Source organism: Carcharhinus amblyrhynchos, chromosome 18 (genome assembly GCF_965287045.1).
Source record: "Carcharhinus amblyrhynchos chromosome 18, sCarAmb.v2.hapA, whole genome shotgun sequence".
NCBI classification, from domain to species: Eukaryota; Metazoa; Chordata; class Chondrichthyes; order Carcharhiniformes; family Carcharhinidae; genus Carcharhinus; species Carcharhinus amblyrhynchos.
Genome location: NC_137341.1, coordinates 52,383,968 through 52,408,911, shown reverse-complemented (window position 1 = coordinate 52,408,911; position 24,944 = coordinate 52,383,968). Strand labels below are relative to the sequence as shown.

The 24,944-nt window shown below is 41.0% G+C and overlaps 1 protein-coding gene across 1 annotated transcript in view; it reads right to left on the bottom strand.

The window, feature by feature from the left end:
- rrn3 (RRN3 homolog, RNA polymerase I transcription factor) overlaps positions 1–24,944 on the bottom strand; it is a 48,890-nt gene that overhangs the window by 5,002 nt on the left and 18,944 nt on the right. The window contains exons 8-17 of the mRNA XM_080207011.1: positions 20,630–20,699; positions 19,370–19,468; positions 13,869–13,964; positions 12,796–12,928; positions 10,133–10,263; positions 8,891–9,021; positions 7,561–7,745; positions 6,395–6,503; positions 4,180–4,332; positions 2,034–2,121 (exon numbers count right to left, since the gene is read on the bottom strand). Coding sequence (XP_080063137.1) covers positions 2,034–2,121; positions 4,180–4,332; positions 6,395–6,503; positions 7,561–7,745; positions 8,891–9,021; positions 10,133–10,263; positions 12,796–12,928; positions 13,869–13,964; positions 19,370–19,468; positions 20,630–20,699 — 1,195 coding nt within the window. The remainder of the gene's footprint in view (positions 1–2,033; positions 2,122–4,179; positions 4,333–6,394; positions 6,504–7,560; positions 7,746–8,890; positions 9,022–10,132; positions 10,264–12,795; positions 12,929–13,868; positions 13,965–19,369; positions 19,469–20,629; positions 20,700–24,944) is intronic.

Here is a 24,944-nt window from a genome sequence, read left to right as displayed (position 1 = left end):
AGTAATCACAAACCAAATTCCTCATTCACCAAATCTCCGATACTGCTCACTTTCCCCTCTGTGACTGAGGATCACACCACTCTTGGCCACAATACAAAAATTGAAACCACCAGAAAAAACACATTCTAAATAAAATTTATAAATGAAATGTCATATGGCATACAATTATAAAACTACACACCCTCCAGCATCTCCTTACTCCTGTCTTCCACCTGCCTTTGCCCATTCTTGGGCTCCTGCAATGTTACCCCTGTGGCTGAAACATGGCTGGTGATAGGCTGCTGACTTCAGTCTCCCATGTTGTGCCATTCATCTGCCTTTCCCAGGTCAGATTCCAAAGAACTCCCAGCACCAATTCCCGCCATTACACACTTCCCCTTTAAGGAATGTTACTTAGTTTTTAAGTAATGGGTGGCACAGTGGTTAGCTCCGCTGCCTCACAGCACCAGGGACCTCGGTTCAATTCCCGGCTCGGGACACTATCCATGTGGAGTTTGCACATTCTCCTGGTGTCTGCATGGGTCTCCTCCGGGTGCTCCGGTTTCTTCCCACACTCCAAAGATTTGTGGGTTAGGTTGATTGGTCATGCTAATGACCATTAATGTCAGGGGCATTAGCGAGGTAAATGTGTGGGGTCATGGGCTTAGGGCCTGGTGGAATTGTGGTCAGTGCAGACTCAGTAGGTCAAATGACCTCCTTCTACACTGTAGGATTCTATGAGATGGATTCATCAAGTTCTCAGCACAGACATCACTAGATTCATCAGTGAGGCTGTTTTCACGGTCAGTAGTGAGTACCTTTGGGGCAGCACGGTGGAACAGTGGTTAGCACTGCTGCCTCACAGCGACAGGGACCTGTACTCAATTCTGGCCTTAGATAACTATCTGCATGGGTTTCCTCAGGGTGCTTTAGTTTTCTCCCATCGTCCGAAGATGGGCAGGTTAGGTTGATTGGCCATGCTAAATTGCCCCTTACTGTCAGGGGCAATTTAACAGTGTAAATACATGGAGTTAAAGGGATAGAAGCTGGGTGGGATTATTGTCAGTGCAGACTTGATGGGCCGAATAGCCTCCTTTTGCACCATAGAGATTCTACGGCCTTCTAGTGCTGACAAGTACTGATTGTTGGTTCACTGCTGAAGTGTACAAGCCAACCAACAGCAAATTTGACACTGACTGTACGTAGAAATTATGTAAATGAGGAAGCAGCACAAAGATGGCATTGTGCTTTCATTACATCTGATGGGCACGAGTTAATCACACATCCGCATCAATTTCCGAGTTCGGGGTGGAGCAATCCAATTTAGCTGCCAAGGAAATAAGCTTCAAAGGAACCCACAAATGGAGAAAATGGTGAGTGTGTGGATATGGAAAGCTCTTCACTTCGTTTGGCGCTCCTGTTAGCCCTGATTTATTCTTACTATAGTTCTGTTCAGCTGTTGAAGCACGTTCATGGAATGTGTTATTGGTAAAACCTTTGTTATCTTGTATTGTTTCAAGTTTAAACAGGTTAATAAATGTGTACGGACTGAGTGGATGTGCAGGAAGTATGTTTGCATCATTCATTCGATACAAACCTGCCATGACAAATATGTTATCAATTAGAATGTTACTGAATTAACTTCTGTAATAATTTATCCAGTTCTTCCAATGCTTAATATGGACGTTTGAAGGATTACTTTTAAATTCTGATGTTTTACTCTTTGCTTGTATTTTCTAATGATACAGTTTGCAATTCCATCTAGGAATAGAGTTCGAGCTGCAAGTTTCAGCTGCTAACCTGTTTCATAAGTATTGCAAACTGGTTATACGAATCAGTATCCCTCTGCCCTCACGAACAAATCTGTCATTTGTGAAAATTCCCGCACAAAAATATTAACAGCTGACCTCTATTTACAGAAAAGGGACATAAGAACCCACAAAAACAGTTCAGTTACCTCCACAACCAAAATTGAAAATGTCAAAAAGCCCTTCATTTACCACTGATTTTTTTTTATATAAAAGATCCTATTAGAATATTATGCAGTGCCTTACCAGTTTCATGGCTTTCTGTGGAACCTGAAAGTCTTGAAGGCTCACATCCTCCCAAACTTGATATATGCCATCAAATACTTTCTTAGATCTGTTGGAAAAATAAATAGTCTGTGCTCAAATACTATCAAGAAAACCAGAGCTTTTATTACCAGCTGTACATGCACATAACTCAAAAGATTAACTGTGTATCTATTGCTGGTGTCCATATTAGGGTTGCCCTCCCTCATAGAACAACTGGGGGTCTGGCAGATTCACCATCAATCTCCTGAAGCTACTAAAAGTAATCCAGGAGATTTTAAAATGCTAATTGTGATTTCATTCTGCAACATGTAGCGCCCAGCCACAGTTCATTCATGAATCGTGATGATCATGTTTACAGCAGATGCAAGGAAATAAGATAGTAGCAAGTAATGTGACCACAACACATACTACACGCACAAATGTTGCTGAAGTTTCTCTTCGTCTGAGCCTCAAATCAACCCCAAGGGAGGCTGAGAGAACCAAGGAGGAGCCAGGAGGTAAAACAGCAAGCAATTAAGCTAAGGAACTTGCAACTGCCGCTGCCCAGAGGGCTGCTGCCTTGCTGCAGGTCTAGAAAAACTGCGTTGATTAAAAAGACCCAAAAGGTGGCTTGTCTTCAGACAGTCTAATCTGTAAAACTGCTCATTTAGCAACTTGGTTTGTGAAGTTGCATTCATTTTGTTGAAAAAAAAGTTACTTGGTAATTTTTGGGCATTAAGACCATAGTGAAATAGCAGAGATTGAGTGAGAAATTAAGGCCAAAGGCTAGCCCCTGCATAAGCCCTGGGCTTTCCTGCACCTTCATCCATTGTTAAGATTCAAGCACATTACTTAAGCCTGAAGAGACAGTGAATGAGTGTTAATGATTAACAATTTGATTTTATTTACTTTCTTCTAATCGTTGAACATAACTTGTGTTAGAAGCCAGAATTAAGCATTCAAAAGACACTGCCCAAGATGGTTGCTGCAGGGGAGAGAAACGAGAAATGAGAAACGAAAAAGAGAAGTAAATATCAAAAAACTGAAATTGTGACAGAGGCCAAAGAAAGTTGGCGAGATGGATGAGTACTTGGGCTAGTGGAGAAATTTGCCTGCTCACGTCACACTCCCGGCTTTCTGGATTGACTTCAGTTCCTAATGGAATATGTCCTGCCAGAGTTGGTAACCCTACTCCTTATGCTGTCAATATGGTGTTGGTATACTACGTAGGAACATGTGATCAGTGGAGGCTTGGAGGGCCAAAGGGCCTGTTCTTGTGCTGCATTGTTCTTTGTAGAAAGCAGTGCTGAGAGTAGCCATTCTGTTAATCAGAGTTAAAGGACTTGGTGCTTTCAACAGAAAACACAGAGGAGATGTGTTAAAAATAAAATCTAATGGGTTATGGATTCAAAAAGAAAACCAACACAATCAAACAAGCTAGCGGTTTTTTAAAATAACATTTGCAGCACAGATTCAGACCATAGACCTGGACTTTAATCATTGGAATTCAGGAGAAAGAGGGGAGATCTTATAGAAACATAAGATTATGAAGGGAATACATAAGATAGAAGCAGGGAGGTAGTTTCCACTGGCAGGTGAAACTAGAACTAGAGGACATGGCCTCTAAGTAAGGGGGAGCTGATTTAGGACTGAGTTGAGGAACTTCTTTACCCAAAGGGCTGTCAATCTGTGGAATTCCCTGCACAGTGAAGCAGTTGAGGTTACCTCATTGAATGTTTTTAAAGCAAGGGTAGATACATTTTTGAACAGTAAAGAAATTGAGGGTTATGGTGAGCGGGCAGTTAAGTGGAGCTGAGTCCATGAAAAGATCAGCTATGATCTTATTGAATGGTAGAACAGGCTCGAGGGGCCAGCTGGCCCACTCCTGCCCCTAGTTCCTATGTTCATTTGGCTTAACTAGCCTGTGCTGGTGTTTATATTCCAAAGAAGTCTCCCTCGATTTCATCTATCTTATTTTAGCCTCTCAACATTTGTTTTTATTCCCTTTTCTTTTGGTATCGGTCATGTAGAAAGTATCAAAGATAGTTGTCTGTAGTGGTACATTCCAAGTTCTAATTACTTTGAGTAAAGAGATGGCTCCTTATTTCCCTATTGGATTTAATGTCAAATACTGGCACACACAAACCTTTTCAGAACATAAGGATCAAAGGGGAAGAAGCAATCAAGCGGATTGGTGCAAATCTGGACCAAGTCACCTCCAGTACTGCTCCTAACAACTGGTATAAGTTGTCGACTGTTTCGTTCAATAATTGTGTAGCAGAAAACTAATTGATATTTCCTGCAAACAGAAAAAGAATTTCAAATATATTATCGTTAGATCATGATCACCCATCTGCCTTTGTTGTTGGTTAGGGTTTACTGGATAAAAATCAAGCTGCTGCCTTGAGATATTAAGTTGCAAAAGCATTTATTTCGCAATCATTAAGTTCCTCAAATGTTCTTTAACAGATAGTAAAGCTCTGCATTTTACAACAATCAAAACATATTTTTAACAGTGCATTAAGAATTACTAGTTTATAACAAAAGGAAGACACACTGAGAAATTCATAGTTTTATCAAATGACATCTCTGGTTTAAATTATATATAGTAAAATCCACACTAAAATTAAAAAACTAAAACTAAATTAATCACTTTTTAAAAATATAGTTCAAGGATATTCATTTTTAATTGCTCTCGAGAAGGTGGGGGGAGGTGGGGATGCGGCAGAGTTCATAAACCACCTTCTGGGAATACAACGGAATGACTAGCTCTGCTACATCAGTGGGCAGTTAAGAACCAACCACACTGCTATTAATCTGGAGTCACGTACAGACCACACCAGATGGCTCTTTAATGACAAGCCGGTGTTTTCCATTTACTGGTGCTAGCCCTTTACTCCACATTTATTTAATCAATCCAAATGTGTTCAGCTGTCATGGTGGGATTTGAACTCATGATTATCAATTCAGTCTTCATGCTTTACTAGTCCAGTAACAAAAACACTATGTTACAGTCCCATCAATTATAGTGAAATAAAAGCTGGGTAATTTTTGAAGTCCTTTAACAGAGATGTCAATTTTACTGGATTTGGGGGGGGGGGGGGCTTCCGTTCTCTGCAGATGTTCATTCAGCCCCAATCTATCAGCACAACTCTTATTTGAAGTGCCTCACCTTCCTAGAAAGTCCAAATGTTTTGAAATCCTCACTTTTCCATTAAAAAAAATTTGATCTTTTTCAATGTCATGTGTAGTCCTTTGAAATAGGCTTTGATTGAAAGCTTAATGATTTTCTACTCAGCCTCCAGTCAGCTGTGTTTATTTACTTCCCTTTCACACTTGAACGCATCTCAAGTACCTCCACTTTTCCTATCCACAACGTCTACAAAGATTCTAAGCCTGATTGACAGCTGTGGTTTCTTCAAAAGGGGTCGAGTGGTTTCACTTCCTCTTTTTCAGTCCACTCATTCCACAAAGATTTACATCCATCAGTTGGTGAATCCCACCTGACAGGCACCGCAGCAACAGTATAAAACCTTCCCCTTTTCACACCAGCGGGACAGTGAAAATGGGAGAATTCTGTCCCTTACCTACAAAGAACAAAGAAAATTACAGCACAGGAACAGGCCTTTCGGCCCTCTAATCCTGCACCAACTATGCTGTCCAACTGGACTAAAACCTCCTACCCTTCCAGGGACCATATCCTTCTATTCCCATCGCATTCATGTATTTGTCCAGACGTCCCTTAAAAGTCACTATCGTATTCACTTCCACTACCTCCCCCGGCAGTGAGTTCCAGACACCCACCACTCTATGTAAAAAAACTTGTCTCGTATATCTCCTTTAAACCTTGCCCCTCGCACCTTAAACCTATGCCCCCGAGTAACTGACCCTTCCACCCTAGGAAAAAGCTTTTGACAATCCACTCTGTCCATGCCTCATAATCTTGTAGGCTATCAGGTTGCCCCTCAACCTCTGTCATTCCAGTGAGAACAAACCAAGTTTCTCCAACCTCTCCTCATAGCTAATGCACTCTATACCAGCAACATCCTGGTAAATCTTTTCTGTACCCTCTCCAAAGTCTCCACATCTTTCTGGTAGTGTGGCAACGAGAATTGAACACTATATTCCAAGTGCGGCCTAACTAAAGTTCTATAACACTAACATGAGAAATTGATTCAGTTTAAAGTGTTGCATAAAAATGTGTTTTCAAGGCTTTTGACACTATTTTTAGAACCTTGTCAGAACATGGCATAAATACTTTGACACATTTCATGATTCAAATCATTTAAACACAAGAATGCAATGTCATCCTTTGTTCTCATGTCCACAAGTATCTAATATCAAAATCCAAAAATACTCACCTAGTAATTGCTGCAAACAAGTTGACAACAGAGGGTAAACAGACTTTAAGAGGGTTCAGCTGGCACATCACTATACGCTCAAAGTTTAGATTTTGTAAGTATGACAAACCTGCACAGAAAAGGAAAGGATAACACTAATGTTTGAAAACTATTTCAACATTCATAGTACATTACAAAATAAATTACACCAACATTAATAACCTTCAACAGGGAGAGTAAAAGAAAATTCCTAAATATAATACTTCTCAAATTCAAAGTTTTATTAATAGTATTCTTGGGCTTCTACCAATGTCACAGTACACTGACAGGTATGCAAAAAAAAACACATCTGTTTAGACCAACTGTCTGATTTTCTTGTCCTGGTTCTGCTGTATTAATTTAGCATGCTACTTGTGCAGAAGATTAGCTGGGTTAGCTTTTGATGTATTTTATATTTTAATTTTTATTTCTCAATGTCCCTCATATGTCTAGGTGGGACATTGAGACTGCAGATAAGTGCCAGGTCTCACCAGGAATTCAGAAGAATTAGGGGAGACCTTACAAAAACATATACGATTACAAAAGGGATAGATAAGATGGAAACAGGGAAGTTGTTTCCATTGGCAGGTGAAACTAGAACTAGGGGGCATGGCTTCAAAAGAAGGGGGAGTTGATTTAGGACTGAGGGTTGTGAATCTGTGGAATTCCCTGTCCAGTGAAGCAATTGAGGCTACCTCATTGAATGCTTTTAAGACAAGAACAGATAAATTTTTGAACAGTAAAGGAATTAAGGGTTATGGTGAATGGGCAGGTAAGTGGACCTGACTCCATGATCTTATTGAATGGCGGAGTAGCCTCGTGGAGCCAGATGGCCTATTCCTGCACCTAGTTCTCATGTTCTTATCCAGTTCTACTCTTATAATCAGCTGGTAAAAGGGCAACACATATTCTGACTGTCCCCTCCCTTACAATGTGTGTTGTGGTGTGGGCCGAAGGAGAGGAAATCATCAAAGTAACGTTATGCACACAGCAACATGAACGAGATTAACTAATCAACCAAGAAGCTGCATGTACAAATCTGCAAAATGCTATGGTGATATGCAGCACTTGGCTATGCTGCATCTTCCTGCCAATTCGTTAGACTATACATTAATATACTACTATTAATACAAAAGTTAATCAATCACCTTTCTTCAGATTTCCACTCAGTAGTTGTTTGTGACGAAATATGAAGATGTAAAATACAGCCTGACAAGCAGAGTAGAAGGATCCATGAAGAGCCACGTCACAGTAAGCTTTTGTTCCAGCATCTTGACTGTCAATGTAGTGGTGTATCCAGGGGACCAGCAGATCCAAGCAAGCCTTCACAGTGCTAGTCAAGGGAATGAAATCTTCCTCAGTGAATTAGAATATTATTGATACATAACAGATTTTAACAAATCAATTCTTGAGCATTCACCCCATTTAATTCAACTGTTTGATAATTCAGCACTTTTTAGCTTGGATATTAACGTTCTTAATCTGCTTGTTGGTCTTCTGCACATATTCCAAGACATTCACATGATCGGACACGCCTTTTCTTTCCACTCTGTGCTTCTGGTTAGCTAACCAATTCTTTATCTATGCTAATATGAACCACGAGTTATTATTTTGTGCTATAACCTTTGATGTGCCACCCAGTCATATACCTTTTAGAAATCCAATATTTGGGAGTTGTTGTCTCAGATGGCTGGATGGTTGGTTTGAGATGTAGAACTGCACTTGGGTTAGCATGTGATAGAGTCACTACACATCGCAGGAGGCATTTGAGGAAAGATGCACAATATACAAAATGGAAACTACACAAATTTAAAACAATAAGCCATTCAGCAATATATTTTATATGATGTGGGGCGGCACAGTGGCCCACAGCACCAGGAGCCTAAGTTCAATTCCGGCTTTGGGAGACTGTGTGGAATTTGCACATTCTCCATGGGAATCCTCATACAATCCAAAGATGTGTGGGTTAGGTGGATTGGCCATGCTAAATTGCACCTTAGTGTTAGCAGGATTAGCACGGCAAATACAAATACATGAGGTTATGGAGATTTAGCCTGGGTAGGATTGTTGTCGGTGCAGGTTTGACGGGCTGATTGGCCTCCTTCTGCACTGCAGGAATCCTATGATTCACAACCCTTACAAACCAATAATACATTGGATCATATGCAATAATTTGGTTACTGTGTGTAAAAGGATTCCTATCTAAGTGACTCAGACCATAAGAAATAGGCCACACAGCCCAGTGAGTCTGCTCTGCCATTCAATCATGGCTGATATTTTTCTCACCCCCATTCTCCTGCCTTTTCCCCAATCCCCTTTTAAATCAAGAACCTATCTTTTGGGCAGGCATAAATGTGACTTAAAATCTCTGCAGACACCCACCAATAGTGATCATTTAAAAGGCAGAAATTATATGTACCACACCATTAAAACACGGTCAAGTTATAATACGAAATTATGAGACCTGTTGTTACTTACACCAAAGGGATATATGTTGCTCTGGCCAGAAAACTACCAATGTAGCCTGCAGCTGCTTGTCTTATTACTGCAGGATTATTTGGATTCTGCATCATCTTCCAAAGGTGTTCCAGGAAAGCTTCTGCCAGTCCCTGAAAAATTACAGTCAGAAAACTAAGCATTTTATTCCTTAGAGCACTATTCTGTCTTAATTCATTCCACATTGGCTACGTTTTGAAAACTGGTATTTGTAGACCAACTGCAATAAACTATATTCATCTGTGGAATGCATATGAGAGTTGATGAATTGAGATTCCAAAAGGTAGATTGATATCCTGAACTTTTATAAGACCATTAGGGAGACATTTGTGCTTGGCAGCTTTGCCGATAGGGATTCATTTTCCTCTGGAGATAAAACATGATGAGCAGGACTAACAGTACAAATTGTACATGCACCCTTTTAAGTACCAATTTGAATGGGTCAAAATGCCAAAGAAGATTCCTGATCTAAGACAAAAACAAACATTTTTTGATCATTCTGAATTCTGTATTGTGGGCACAATATACACAAAAATGTTAAAATGAATTATCGCTAGATGCTTATTGTTAGGTTGGAAGAAATTTAAAATAGACGACCTAATCTGCACACCACAGGGCAGACGGCATTTGTAGATCAGGAAGTTTTTGGTACGCAGATACAATGGCTACATTTGTACTTGGATAAGGACTTATCTAGCAAGGCATTTAAAGTACTTAGCAAAGATGAATGAAGATAATTGATGCAATTCAAGATTTGATATGACAGAATTCCTAGTACAGTGATTTGGAACAATGAGTGTGTCCTGGGATAAATTTTGAGTTGCAAATTATTCTTTGTAGATCTCTTGGAGCAGCTTCCAAGTGAACCTTTAAAATAGGTGGCACGATATCAGCTCACCAATCGTGCACAAACTAAGATAACGCAGCTCTATGATGGTAACACTTCACTTCAAAACTCAATTCCAAAAGATATTGCTGATTGGTAACGATCATGACTCCTCTAAGAGTGGAATAAATATGTTATTTGTACACAAATCATTATTTACCTATTCAATTATTAAATAAGTAAGCTTTTGGGCTCACGACAGAAGCCTCAGTCTGTTGTGATGTATTCAACTGTCCTTGCAAAATCTGCACCATCCCTTAAATAACCCACTGGCAATAACTTGTTTTCTATTATTTTTGTTACAAAAATATAAATTTAAAAAATAATCTGGCACTCACCAACTTGAAACTGCAAATATAGAACATGAAGTACTGGACATGACAAGAAGCATGAGTGCGTAGGACCAGCTTATCAAACACTACTATCAAGTCCCGGTACAAGTCTTTTGCCCTGATCAATGCAAACTCTCCTACATAAGAGAAAGAAAAAGATGCATTCAAGTAAACCAATTATTTATTGCAGAAATATTTCTCAACACATATTTAACAGAGATTTTTAACAACTCTGAACCCGGTGCATTATTGTAATGTAGCCACCCTGCACGAAATAGATGAAGCAAAGAGGAAAATATAGCATTATCAACCTTTGATATCATCCTCCTCATTCTTAAAGCACAATCATGTATAAGTTCCCTCCCTCCCTCTCCTACTGTTGTCTCACCTCTGAGCTTGAACTTTTCTTTACATACATATCTCTTTGCTCCTCCAACTTGTGTTTCTACAACAAAGCTTTGCCAGCTGCAGCGAAAGACTTGGGATGAGCGCTGAAGAACTTGGTTTTAAAATTTGCAGAGGTATTGTGCTAAAGTACAGCAAGTGTGAGGGGCCTTTGAGATATTTTGAAAAAATATTAACACAACCTTTTTGTTCCAAGTCTGCTCTCTCACTTTGGAAATTACTTTATGTGCCAGATAGACGGAGTGGATGTGGAAAGGATGTTTCCACTAGTGGGAGAGACTAGAACTGAAGGGCACAACCTCAGAGTGAAGAGGCGCTTCTTTAAAACTGAGATGAGGAGGAATTCTTTTTAGCCAGAGGGTGGTGCATCTGTGGAACTCATTGCCAGAGGTCATTGACTGTCTTTAAGACAGAGATGGATAGGTTCTTGATCAATAAGAGGAGAAAAGGCAGGAGAATGGCGATGAGAATCATATCAACCATGAATGAATGTCAGGGCAGACACGATGGGCCAAACGGCCTAATTCTGCCCCTATACCGCACTAAGTGCTGCCAGGCTGAAAGGAATGCTTTTGGAGTTGGGTGAAAACAGGGAGTTAGGTGAAACAGGCAACAGGGGCCACAAGGAAGAGTGCTGATTGGTAAATAAGCGCTACTCTTGATTCTCTGAAACTGACAGAGTTCGGACTAAAAAAACTTTAAAGTGATATCACAGGATTTGATTGACCATTAGGGAGCAGTGCTAAGTTTGAAAATCCATTTAAATTACTGGTTAGACATTGTGTTGAGACTGACAATGAAAAAGTTTTTTAAAAAATTAAAAACTAATTAAAGAAAATAGAGATAGACAGTCAGATGATGTGTTGTTCATGCATGATATGGAAGCTGGTGGATTCCATTGTGGTTCCCAGTGAGCATGTCTGTAGTAAGTGTTGTTTGCTTGAGAAATTCCAGCTCAAAGTGGATGAGCTGGATCCTGAGCTTTCAACCCCCTCTTGCTTATCAAGAATCTATCGACTACAGCCTTAAAAATATTCAGCTGCTTCCACTACTTTTTGAGGAAGAGCTTCAAAGATTCTGAACTCGAAGGAAACATTCCTCATCTCTGCCTTAAATCATATAATCATACAGTAAAGAACAGCAAGTCTGCATCGACACACAAGAAACACTTGACCTCCCACCTAATCCCATTTACCAGCACTTGGCCCATAGCCCTGATGGTTTTAATGTGCTAAGTGCTCATCCAGATATTTTTAAAGGATGTGAGGCAACCTGCCTCCACCACCTTCCCAGGCAGCGCATTCCAGACCATCACCACCTTCTGGGTAAAAAAGATCCCCTTCCTGAGGAAACCTCCTGTCCCTCACTTTGAACCTATGTCCCCTCGTGACTAACCCTTCAACTAAGGGGAACAGTTGCTCCTTATCCACTCTGTCCATGTCCCTCATTGTCTTATACACCTTGATCAGGTCACCCCTCAGTCTTCTCTGCTTCAACAAAAACAACCCAAGCCTATCCACCTTCTCTTCATAACTTAAATGTTCCATCCCAGGCAGCATCCTGGTGAATCCTCTCTGCACCCTCTCCAGTGCGTTCACATCCTTCCTATAATGTGATGACCAGAACTGCACACAGTACTCCAGCTGTGACCTTATCAAAGTTCAATACAACTCCAATATGACTTCCCTGCTTTTTAATCTATGCCTCGATTGATAAAGGCAAGTGTCCCTTTAGGCCTTTTTCATCATCTTACTAACATGCCCTTTTATCTTCAGAGATCTGTAAACAAACACACCAATGTCCCTTTGTTCCACTGACCTTCCTACAGTCTTACCCATTCATTGAATATTTCCTTGTCAAATTACTCCTTCTAAAGGTGTATCACCACACACATTTTAGGGTTAAATTCCGTTTGCCATTTATCTGTCTTTTTGACCATTCCGTCTATATCTTCTAGTAGCCCTAGACACTCCATCTCACTGTTAACCGCCCAGCCAATCTTTATGGACAGCCCCTCGTTTGAAATTCTCCCACAAAAACAATATCTTTAAATGTCTACTCCTGCACCCTTCAGTGTATCTCACCGGAGAGCATGATTTTAGTTTTAACTTCTGGAATTCCCTCCATAAATATTGTGTTACTTTCTTTCTGACCATTATTTGGTCAATTCTAATTCTTCTACACTAAACATCACATGCTCTATCTTGTGAAACACTTGATTACTTAGAAGGAACCATAGAATAGCAAGTCATTGTTATTAGTACCATCGACATAACAGATGTCCTTTATGTAAGCCAGCAAAACAGACATCAAAATATCCAAGCGTTCAGCCACTGGATGAGCCATCATATCATTTGGCAATGCCAACTGGACTTTCTGCTTGTCTTCATCTTCGTCCTATACAGAGACAAAACAAAAAAAAACAGCAGGCCTTGAGTGAAAAACCACAAATGAAACGAAAATCATTTTTCACATCTGTACTTCCCCCACCTCCAAGCCAAGCCAATATCCAACACCCAAAACATTACAACTTTCATAGAAACCATTCTCCACACGGGGTCAGGTAGTAACTGGCACATAAGGAAGGCTTACATCACTTCTTTTGCAACAGGATCTGCCAATCCAGTGGAGTGCAAAGGGAGCAGTTGGGACACTGCTGGGCCAATAGCAAAGGCAAAATATTTGCCTAGGTCCAGCTCATGTATTATCAGTTCAAGTTGGTGCACCTCACGTGCACCTTCCGAAAACTAGTGAAAAACAAACTGTGCTAGAAGTGATTCACACCTTAACTTTTATTCTTCTGGTCACTTTATATTCTTTGAGACACATTTATTGTAAAGTTTCCAGATTACAGAAAAGTTGAAAATTGTCCTGTGGGATTGTACTGCTCTAATCTTAAAATCCACCATGCTGACTAAATGCAGTAAGATAATCTGCACCATTCTGCTGTTCCTATTCCAAAGGCTTATCAGATGCTAATTTTTGCACCATTAACATTTCAAAATTCTGCACTATTATCACAAACAACTTAAGAAAGCTTTTGATATCCCCTAAATTAATGTAAAAGACTAGGACCGTAGCAAAATGAAAGTAAAGAGAGAAATGTACTCCGCACATTGCCCAGGCCAATAAAAATGAGAGAAGGTAGGTTATTTGCAAGGAATGCAACATGCAAGCTATCAGGAACCTTAGTTACATTTACATTTGTGGCAGAGATGGGGAACCCCACTACCACATCTTAACTTTCTGCATTCAGATTATACAGAACTTTCAATTGATATTCAAAAATAAATGTTTCACAGAAAGTGCAGGGTTGAAACATTTTTCAAAATCTTACCATGTCAAACAGGCCTTCCTCTGCACACGTCGACAATCCATTGTTAGTCTCGACAGCTTCTTCAGCATCCTCAATATCATTACGTGAGGCACTCACCTGGGAACAATGGGACCAATAGCATACATTTACTTAGCATCAAATATTTATTGGATTTTTGTTAAGGTGAGTTTTAGGTTGTATTAAGAGGTAATTCAATACATCCTTCAGGGTGTGAACATTCAAACAGATAAGAACATATGGTACCCGAATTAATTTACAAGCAACTAAGTGAATAAAGGAGTAAAATAATATTTGTGTACTAGAAGCTTCTCTGGGAAGGGGTAATTGTACAGAAAACACTAGAATTGTATAGAAAACAGAAAAAGCTGGAAAATCTTAGCAGGTCTGACAGCATCTATGCAGAGAGAATAGAGGCAATGTTTCAAATCTGATGACCCTTTGTAAGGGGTGAGTAACAGAATGGATTGCTGGGTGGCTTTAAGATAGAAAGCAGAAAGTAGAGCAAAGGATAGTTTAGAGTGGCAGGAAATGTGAAACGGTGTTCCGCAAAGGTCAGTGCTGGGACCACCGCTGCTTGTGATTTACATGAACAATTTGAAATAAAAATAAAACAAGCCTGAACACATCCCTGCTGACTCTGGCAGCCCCAGTGCCACAGTATGCTCGAACGAGCTTTAATGGGCGTAAGGCAGGACCTCTGGCTCTCACTTGGTCCTACCTTAGAAAGCCGCTGGCCAATCAGGTTGGCTGGCAGCTCCCCAGTCCCATCAGACATGGCATTGCAGTGGTGGGAAGCGGCCTAGCACAAAGTCCCAGAAAACGGAGGCAAAAGGTAAGTGGCAGGGATTCCAGGACGAGGAAGATAAGGAGTGCCTGGGGTTTTTCAAGGAGTGATTGGGGTATTGTGGATGGGGGTGGCCAGAGGTTACCAGGCCTTAAGGGGAGGGGGAGGGAGGAAGGGGGGTCAGCAGGAGGTCAGAAGGGAGCACCAGATGGAGGCACCAACTCCACCTATCTGCCTGAGATTCAAGTATCTTTATTTTCTTGTTTCCCTTCCTGGAGCCTGCCAGCCCAGAATTGCCAAATTTGTTGATGACACCCAATTGGGGGACAACATAAGAACATAAGAAATAGGAGCAGGAGTAGGCCATCTAGCACTTCGAGCCTGCCCCGCCATTCAATAAGATCATGGCTGATCTGTCGTGGCTCAGTTCCACATTCCCGCCCTGTCCCCATAACCCTTAATCCCCTCTCTTATCAAAAACCCATCAACCCGCGTCTTAAAAATATTTAGCGAGGCAGCCTCCACCACTTCAACGGGCAGAGAATTCCAGAGATTCACCACCCTTTGAGTGAAGAAGTTCCTACTCAACTCCATTCTAAACCACCCCCCCTTTATCTTGAGGCTGTGCCCCCTAGTCCTACTATCTTTTCTGAGCGGGAAGAGTCTCTCCACCTCTATCCTATCCATCCCATTCATCATCTTATATGTCTCAATGAGATCTCCCCTCATTCTTCTAAACTCTAACGAGTACAAGCCTAGTTTATTCAGCCTCTTGTCATAGCTCAACCCCCTCAACTCCGACGTCAGCCTAGTAAACCTCCTCTGCACTCCCTCCAAGGCCAAAATATCCTTGCGTAAGTACGGCGCCCAAAACTGCACACAGTACTCCAGCTGCGGCCTCACCAATGCCCTATACAGCCGCAGCAAGACCTCCCTACTTTTATATTCAATCCCCCTCGCTATGAAGGCCAGCATCATCCCATTCGCCTTCCTGACCACCTGCTGCACCTGCAAGCTGGGTTTTTGTGACAACAAATTATAGGAGAATATTAATAAACTTTGATGGATGGGCAAATAATTGGTTAATGAAATTCAGCAAAGATAACGGTGATATGTGAAGAGTAGGGAGGTCACATTACTTGAAAAGGTGAAAATCTAGGTTGGGGGGAGGGTGGTGGTGGAATATAGGAATCTCCGGAGTATAAATACATCAATCACCAAACGCTGTGCTGCCGATTAGCAAAGCTATTTAAAAAGAGCAAACCAAACACATGGCTTTATTTCTAGAGGGGTAGAACTGAAAAGTAGGGAAGTTATGTTAAGCCTGTAACAGACCTTGGTTAGACACAGTTAAGTAGTGCATGCAGTCGCTATATTATAAAAGTAGAGGTACTGAAGACACAGATTTACAAGAAATGTATTGGTCTGTATAATAGGAAAGGATTGACAGGCTTGGCCCCTTTACGCTTTAAAAAAAAAAGGCGGCGGAGGAGTCATCTAATTGATGTTAAAATTATGAATTTTGATATGGCGTGGATGCAGAGAAAATGTTTCCTCTTGAGAGAAAGAGTATATAATTAGACTGTCTTCGGTATAAGACACTCACCAAGAAATCCAACTGGGAATTGAGAAGCAATTGCTTTATCAAGAGTGGTAAGAGTGTGGAACTTGCTGTCATAGGGAGTGGTTGAAGTGAATGGTATAGGTTGGAAAACTCGGCAAGTATATGAGAGGGAAGGGAATAGAAAGTTACAATGGCAGATTTAGATGAGAAAAAAATGGAAGGAGTCTCAAAAGAAGCATAAAGACTAGCACATTGGTTGGGCTGAATGGCCTGTTTCAGAGCCATATATCCTAGAATATCCAAGCATTACACTCTTTTTGCTTTAGCTGAAAAAGTGCATTAATATAGAGCTTTTCAAATGTTCCATTGAGTGACACCCTTGACAACTACTGATACATAAGAACATAAGAAATAGGAGCAGGAGTAGGCCATCTAGCCCTTCGAGCCTGCCCCACCATTCAATAAGATCATGGCTGATCTGAAGTGGATCAGTTCCACTTTCCTGCTTTCTCCCCATAACCCTTAATTCCCCTGTCTATCAGAAACCTATCTCCCCGTGACTTAAATATATTTAGCTTAAATATATGTATATATAAATATACATTGCCAGGAATTACAAATACTGGCATACTCCTCAGAGGGCACCCTACCCACAAATTCTCCTTCCTAGCCTTCTCTGTGCAACTCTCTATTCAGAAAACTGTCCTGGAAACACTGACCTGACACATCATTGGTGAGACACCATTGCCAGGCTTCTATAACACCTAGCACAGTTTAGGTTTCTTTGCATTGCAATATCATTGTTAAACAGAATTTGCAAATTTCCCCATGGTTTTGTACTCATATATTCTGTACTCTCTTCCAGTCCTACAAATTATCAAGATACCAGTACTCCCCACATTTTAGTTGTTCCAATATGGGAACTGACTTGGTGCCTAGTCCTGGAATTCCCTTCCTAAAGCTCTCAATTTCTCTACCCACCTCTATTCCTTCAAAATACTCCTTAATAACTTACCTCACTGTCAAGAATGTTTTTATTAATGTCCTTCCTTGTTAAGTACCATGGGATGATTTACTACATTAAATGTGTTATATAAAATGTAAGCTCTTGTTGAATTTGTCCTTAAATGTGGATCAAAACTAAAAGAAAAAAAAAATCCCCTCGAGACAGATTGTCTGAAATAACCATGGAGACATTCCCTTTGCCATCATGAGTACAAAGAGGCAAGAGAATATTTTCAGCCAAGGATAAAGATAGATGATCTTGCAAAAAGTGAGATCTAGCACACAAATGTCTAGCCAAAGTGCTGCAGACTCTATCACAACTATGATGGACAGACCACAGATGTACCCTCACTGCTTACTTTTCAGAAGGAAGGCACTCACAGTGCTTTACCATCTCCTGCAAGGGAACTTCAAATCTATTGACTGGCAACGTTTAGCCCAGAAAGTACAAGTGCCAACTGCCTCTTGTCAGGAGACATGAGATATCCCATCACACTACTTCAAGGGCAGGGAAGTTCTTCTAGCATCTTAACCAACATCCCTCAAACACAGGCGGCATGGTGGCACTGTGGTTAGCACCGCTGCCTCAGAGCATCAGGGACCCAGGTTCAATTCCCAGCTTGGGTCACCGTCTGTGGAGTTTGCACATTCTTCATGGTGTGGGTTTGCTCCAGGTGCTCTAGTTTCCTCCCACACTCCAAAGATGTGCGGGTTAGGTGGATTGGTAATTCTAATTTGCCCCTTAGTGTCAGGAGGGCTAGCTAGGGTAAATACACGGAGTTATAGAGATAGGATCTGGACAGGATTGTGGTGGGTGCAGACTCGATGGGCTCAATGGCCTCCTTCTGCACTGTAGGATTCTATGATTCTACGAACCATCAACATTAAGACACACTACTTGGTTATTTCTCACTAATGAGCGAGACTTTATTGTACACACATTGGTTGCTTCAAATATTTTATATTTGCATAGGAAGTAGGAACAGGAGTTGGTCAGTCGGCCTCTCAAGCCTGCTCTGCCAAAATTCATTGAATTTTAACCTGCACCAGCTGTCATGGGTAGGTTGCCAGAGCATTAGCTGTTCGGGATTACTAGTCCAGTGACAATATCACTACACCAACCCCTGACAGACCTGACTATATCACAAATGCATGTCATTGGCTGTGAAGCAGAATCGGACATTGCAAGGTCATGAACACTGGCGTGTAAACCAAAAGATTTTACCTTTTTCTTTATAGAAAGAATACACTGAATGTTAATGAATTTGATGATTTGAAAGAAGCGTGTACTATAACCAGCTAAGATTTTAGATGTTTTCCACCAACAGAATTTATTTCCTTAGCAATAGTTTAACTAACTCAGGGCAAAATGTCAAATAGGCAGAGTGTGAATTGGTATTTTTCTGAGAAAAAAAATTCAGCTAAACATTTCAAATACATTGTTTTACAAGTGTCTGAGAAACGCTACCCATTCTTATGAGGGTTGCATTGCTGCCAATACTGTACATAGGCAGCTGTATTTGTAGCTACCATCTTTAGGGGATCTATGTGCAACAGGGTCCATGTGACCGCACATGGAATTGCAAATATTATGGCACTGGCAGCAGCAACTCTTAGCAATCCCCTCCATCCACAGCTTACCCCAAACCTTTCGGACAAGGCTAGAAAAGAACAAGTGGCAAATGGGATCCACTCTGACCCACGTTTTCACTCCCAATTAAAACACCACATCACGTTGGTGATTTGTTAGAGTGTTACCACAAGCTGAAATATTGAAAGAAGTGGCTGGGGAGAGAGAAGGGGAAAGCAGGAGACAGACAGACACAGGGAAATGGCCAGGCCCCGAGTGCCCACCCACAACAGTGCTCAGGAAGCATGAATAACTTCAAATTTCAGACCAGTCATTTAATTAGTTCAGAGGGATGTTAAAAGTTTGAAGACTGCCAAAAAACTGTCACCGTTTGAGGGTGGATTTGTGTCTTCTGCAAATTATGTCACTGGTTTTTGCAAATGCGCTGACAAAGTGCACACTTGCAGAAGAGCTGTCAGTGACCATACTACACTGACAGCAGTAGAGTATTTAATTAAAGCAGGAAATTGATAGCAGCCTCGACAAACAGCTTTCGCTCCAAGTTTCTGGGTACTTACATCCAGTTTTAGGAATTTTTCCACTACGATTTCCAATATTTCTAAGCGTAGCATTGGGAAATACACAGTGATCCTCAGTAAATTGTGCACATAACATTCCTGGTAAATTACATCAGAAAGATATACATTAAAAATTCATGGTCCATTAATGTCAAACCACACAAGTTAGTATGTCACATTTCAGTAAAAGAATTCTCAATTAATTTCAATTATGTTCTTCAAAATCAAATTTGAAGGTAATTTGCACATCTAGCAAAAAGCCCCCAAAATTAAAATAATTGATCTATTGTGGCAAGCTTTTGCTAACTTCTGCTGACAGGTAAGCATTCGGAAGAATGCCAAAGTGACAGTAAAAAGAGCATGAGTTTATACAATATCTATGATTAACTGGCTTTAAATGACAACTCAGTTGTGAACCTGTGGAATTCTTTACCACAGAAAACTGTTGGGGCCAGTTCATTAGATATGTTCAAGAGGGAGCTGGATTTGGCCTTTGTGGCTAAAGGAATCAAGGGGTATGGAGAGAAAGCAGGAGTGGGATACTAAAAGTGCATGATCAGCCATGATCATATTGAATGGTGGTGCAGGCTCAAAAGGGCCGAATGGCCCACTCTTGCGCCTATTTTCCATGTTTCTATGTTTATGGCCATTTTATTGAGATGTTAAATCAGAATTTATAAAAAAATTCTCATTGACAAGTGCTTTGCTACAAAATGCTTGATCTTCATATTTTCTTTCGTTTAACTGTTTTCTATTTGTACATTTATCTCATGATGGCAGTTCAATCAAAACTGTGGCAGAGGGCAATTGACTTTTCCAAATAGTACTTTAGACTCTCTTTCCTTTGTTTTTGTTGAAAGGATCCAGCAGCCTTGCTCCGCTTACCAGGATCCAGGCTGCATGTCGATATATTCCTAAAAGTAACATTACAATCGCCAAGAGTTAGCATTGCATCATGTACAGATAGAGGGGCAAAATTCCAAATGCAAAAATGATGGCTGGAGAGTGACCACCCCAGCGCCAGTGTTAAAATTCTTGAAAGATTCATATGTTTTGTCCACTGAACATGTGAATTCCTGCCAGTTTCATCTGAATGGAGGAGGCAGAAAATAATTTGCTGGAATTATTGAGAAACTTGCGCAATTAATTTTCATAGTCATCAATGATCACAGAAGTTAACTGTAATTAATTGAGAATCTTACTAACACTCTGCATTGTAAAGATTTTTAAATTAGATTACAAAGGAGTTATTCTACTTACCAGGACTCTGGCTGATTTGTTTACAAATGGAAATTTTTCTATCAATATCGGCATCAAGAATTGTGGTGTTCTGCCAAAAAAGTAAACATTTAAATATGTTTTGCTTATTAAAGAAATAAATGTTTAAAAAACTGAAGCGATCTCACAGAAACAACAATTTGAATTCATACAATGTCTTTAACATCGGAAAATGTCCCAAAAAATAACAGAACTATAACCCAACAATAAATGATCCCTAGATTGGATATCAAATGGCAATACCATATCCCTAATGATTTAGTTATTACTTCAACTCCTTGGACCAATCAAGAACATCAGAGTAGGACAAGAATCAAACTACTGAAGGATACATGCAGCGCTCTCCTATGCAGACTGTAAAGCAATTCTATTGAGACACTTATCAACTGGTTTATTTTATTTAAAATAATGGGCGGCACGGTAGCACAATGGTTAGCACTGCTGCTTCACAGCTCTAGGGATCTGGGTTTGATTCCCGGCTCGGGTCACTGTCTGTGTGGAGTTTGCACATTCTCCTTGTGCCAATTGCAATGGCAACGGCCTATGAGCCTCAAAAAAGCCTTGAGCATCTTCACAGCTCATTCTGTCAAGCCATTCAAGGCAGTGTGGTAGAGTGCTGACGTGATGAATGCCATTAGACATGAATGCTGTTCCGTTCTCTGATACCAGCACTTTGGGAAGACCATCGATCATGGAGATCTGCCTCAGGTTATTGATAATAAATGTGGATGAGATAGATTTCATGAGCTGAACGTCCAGCCACTTGGACTGGGCATCTACCAGGATTAGAAACGTGTGCCCAAGAAAAGGCCCTGCAAAATCTATGTGAAGCCATGACCACAGACAGCCTGGCCACTCCCACAGTGTATGTTTACGGTAACGTCTGCTGGGTTTTTCACATTGCTCATTTGTTCAAGTTCTCTGTCAATGCCAGGCCATTAGACATAGCTCTTGGTCAATGCTTTCATTCTGCTCTGGCCAGGATCAGCATCACATAACTCTGGAAACAGTGGCAGTTCGATCAAATCGCACCATGGAACTTTCCACAGTAATTAACCACTCCCAGGAATGACTTCAGTTTTGTTGTATTCCTAGGTGCCAGGGCTCCGGTAATAGCTTTCACCTTATACAGTCAGAGAGGCATAGAGGTTTACAACATGGAAACAGGCCCTTCAACCCAAAGTCCATGCCGCCCTTTTTTTTTAAACACTTTAGTTAGTCAAGGGGATGCAACCCCTTTGCATCCACTTTGAAACTGAGGTATGTAGCCATTCAGCTTGAAAGATGCATTTCTTATGTTTTAAATGAATGCCAGCTTCCTTAAACCTCCTTTGAGGGAGTTTCACAGCTATTCGACTATGGTGTACTTCACTCCTCATAACTGACCAGGTGACACTCAAGGGTTCAAGCTTAAGATCTTCATTGACATTGTAGCAAGGTGGTTTGCCGGCCACTAGGGACTCACAGACTTCCCAAACTAAGAGACACAATGGCGGTTATGTCCTTTGGCTCGATATAAGCGATTAAGATCTACCAATCGAAGGTGTACATTTGTTTAAAAATTATGTCTAATGGCACTTAATAATTGGGATCATTTATAACATACAGTATAGTTGCCTAATTCAAATTTGAGCACGTCTCTTAATTAGATCACCAAGCACATATTTTTATCTATTCATCTACTAACTTCCTGGCATAAACATGATAAAAATATGTTTGACCAGTGGTGTATCAACTCCCTAGTCCTTTGTTTCTTGTTTTGAGCAGTCATACACAAGTTGCAGCTGCATAGTGATCAATAGGATTTTTGTTTGAAAGCTGCGTGACTGGAGCCTCCCTTGTAATTAAGCATTTTATGGTCCTTGACTGTTATCTGGAGGCCATTTGGTGGTAAGGCATCTGGTTTCTTGGAGCTTCTGTCTTTGTGACTTTAACAGAAGGCAGTTATGTGATTTTTAACCCTTTCACCTTTTCAGTCCTCTTCTAGGTTTGCACCATGTTCTTCAGGAGACACACTTGTAATCAAGGTATCGTCTAAGTGCACCACCACTTTGGAGATTCCTTGTAACAGGCTCTCCTGTAATGAGTTGAAAAAAATGGAGCAGGCTGCTGAGACAGGAAATGATACACTGATATAACCTCCTTACGGATATTTATTGTGACTAACTTTCCGGGATGATGGGCGTGGCCCATTCGGAAAACTCCACAGGTTTGATGATGCCCAGGTCCTCCTGTCTTTTTAATTCTCTCTCTACTTTCTATGGCACTGGGCGAGCTTGGAAAAAAACTTAGGTGTGGTCTCAGGGTTTAGGTAAATTTTTGCTTTAGCCCCCTTTTACCTGATCCCATTCTCTCTGGAATTCTTCCTGATATTTCCAAAGGATTTCTTTGAATCTCCAATTCTGGGCATTAAATAATTCCAGCCGGTTCAGTTTTATTTGTTTTAACCAGTCCCATCCCATGAGTCTGGACCTGCTATCCTTCAGTCACCACAATGGAAAGCTGAGCTGACTGGTTCCTATAGGACAAAGGCATGGAGGTTGTCCTCAATTTTTAGTGTCTCTCCAGCATACACTGCCAAAGTAGCTTCAGAATGGCAAAAGCTTAAGGGTTGCAGTCCCTTCTGAAGATGTGTGAATGTTTTTTCACCTACAATAGTGGCCACAGCGCCAGTATCAATGTCTATTTTCAGGGGGCAGCAGTTGACCGTTGAAACAATTTCAATGAGAGGTATCTTGCTAAGTTGGACCTGATTGAGTGTGTAAGCCTCAGATCAGTTCCTTCCTTTGTTCCCCTGGCAGCTTATTCACAGGCATTCACCACTTTTCTGGCAGCATTCTGTATAACCTGCTGCATTTTACATCTAGCTCGCAAATGACCCTTCTTTTCCACCGGAAGCAGATAAAATTCTTGCACCAGCACGTCTCTTAGGGGGTGGTCTCCCCCATACCAAAAACGTGCCTCGACTCTGGTGCTGAATGACTTATCGGGCTCCACTGCGCCCTCACTCGGGCTATTCCCAGCAGCAGCCAGTCCCTGCCACAACTGGTTCACCCACATTCCGTATGTCTTGAAGCTCATACATGATTTGCTCAGTGCACTCAGTCGCTTGAGCCATCTCTACTGCTGTTTCTAATGAAATCCTGGTTTCAGCCAACAGTTTCATTCTGATGTTGAGGTTGTTGAACCCACAAGCCAAATGATCTCTCAACATATCTCTTAACTAAGGCCCCAAACTTGCAGTATTTAGCCAGCTACTGTGCAGCATGATGGCAGAGTGGTTAGCACTGCTATCTCAATGTCACGGCCCTGGGTTCGATTCCCAACTTGGGTCACTGTCTGTGCTGAGTCTGCACATTCTCCCCATGTCTGCGTGGGTTTCCTTCGGGTGCTTTGGTTACCGCCCACAGTCAAAAACGTGCTGGGTGCTAAATTTTCCCGAACAGGCGCCAGATTATGGCGACTCAAGGATGATCACGGTAACTTCATTGCAGTGTTAATGTAGGTCTACTTGTGACACTAATAAATAAACTTTAACTATCTAAGTCTGGCCACAGAGCCGGAGACCTCTCCTGACTCCCTTTTAGACTGGAATTTGTACATTTTGCACAACAACAGAAGTTTAGGGATAATAATGATCCTTAATTAAATTGACTAACTGGCTGAAGGTCTTTGTGTTTGAAGTTTTGGGTGACATCCAACCCCTCACCAGACTGAAAGCCTGGGGACCACAGACTGTGAGCGATATCACCTTCTGCTTCTCCTCTGCTGTTATTCTTTTGCCACAAAGAAATAAATGTAGCTTCTCAATATACTGCCCCAAATCTGACTTCAGGGTGAAATGGTTCTATTTTGGAGAACAGCAGCATCTTTAAAACAAAATCTGTAACTTTTCTCCTTTGAATGTAGTGATCACTGCCCCCCCCAACCCCCAGCTCTGCACTGTGGGCTTCCAACGACTGATCTGTTCGTCCTCATCGCCAATGTAGTAACTCAAGGCGATTTGAATTGGCAAGTAAAAAGATTTATTGATTGAGAAGAATTATGTACAACTGAGGGTTTAAACACCACAACTGTACAGATCTACTCCCAACAAAGCCCTTAATCCAACCGCGAAGTTGATATAAAAGGAGATATCTTGGACCAGTGAAAATGTTTCAGTAACTATGAAATTAGTACGCCATCAAAAACCTCATTTACACCTTATTCAAAATGATGTATTTTTTTTAAGTGTATAGACAGTCATACTAGCAGTATAAGATTGACAGTCATAGAACCATATCATAGTCCTCCTCAA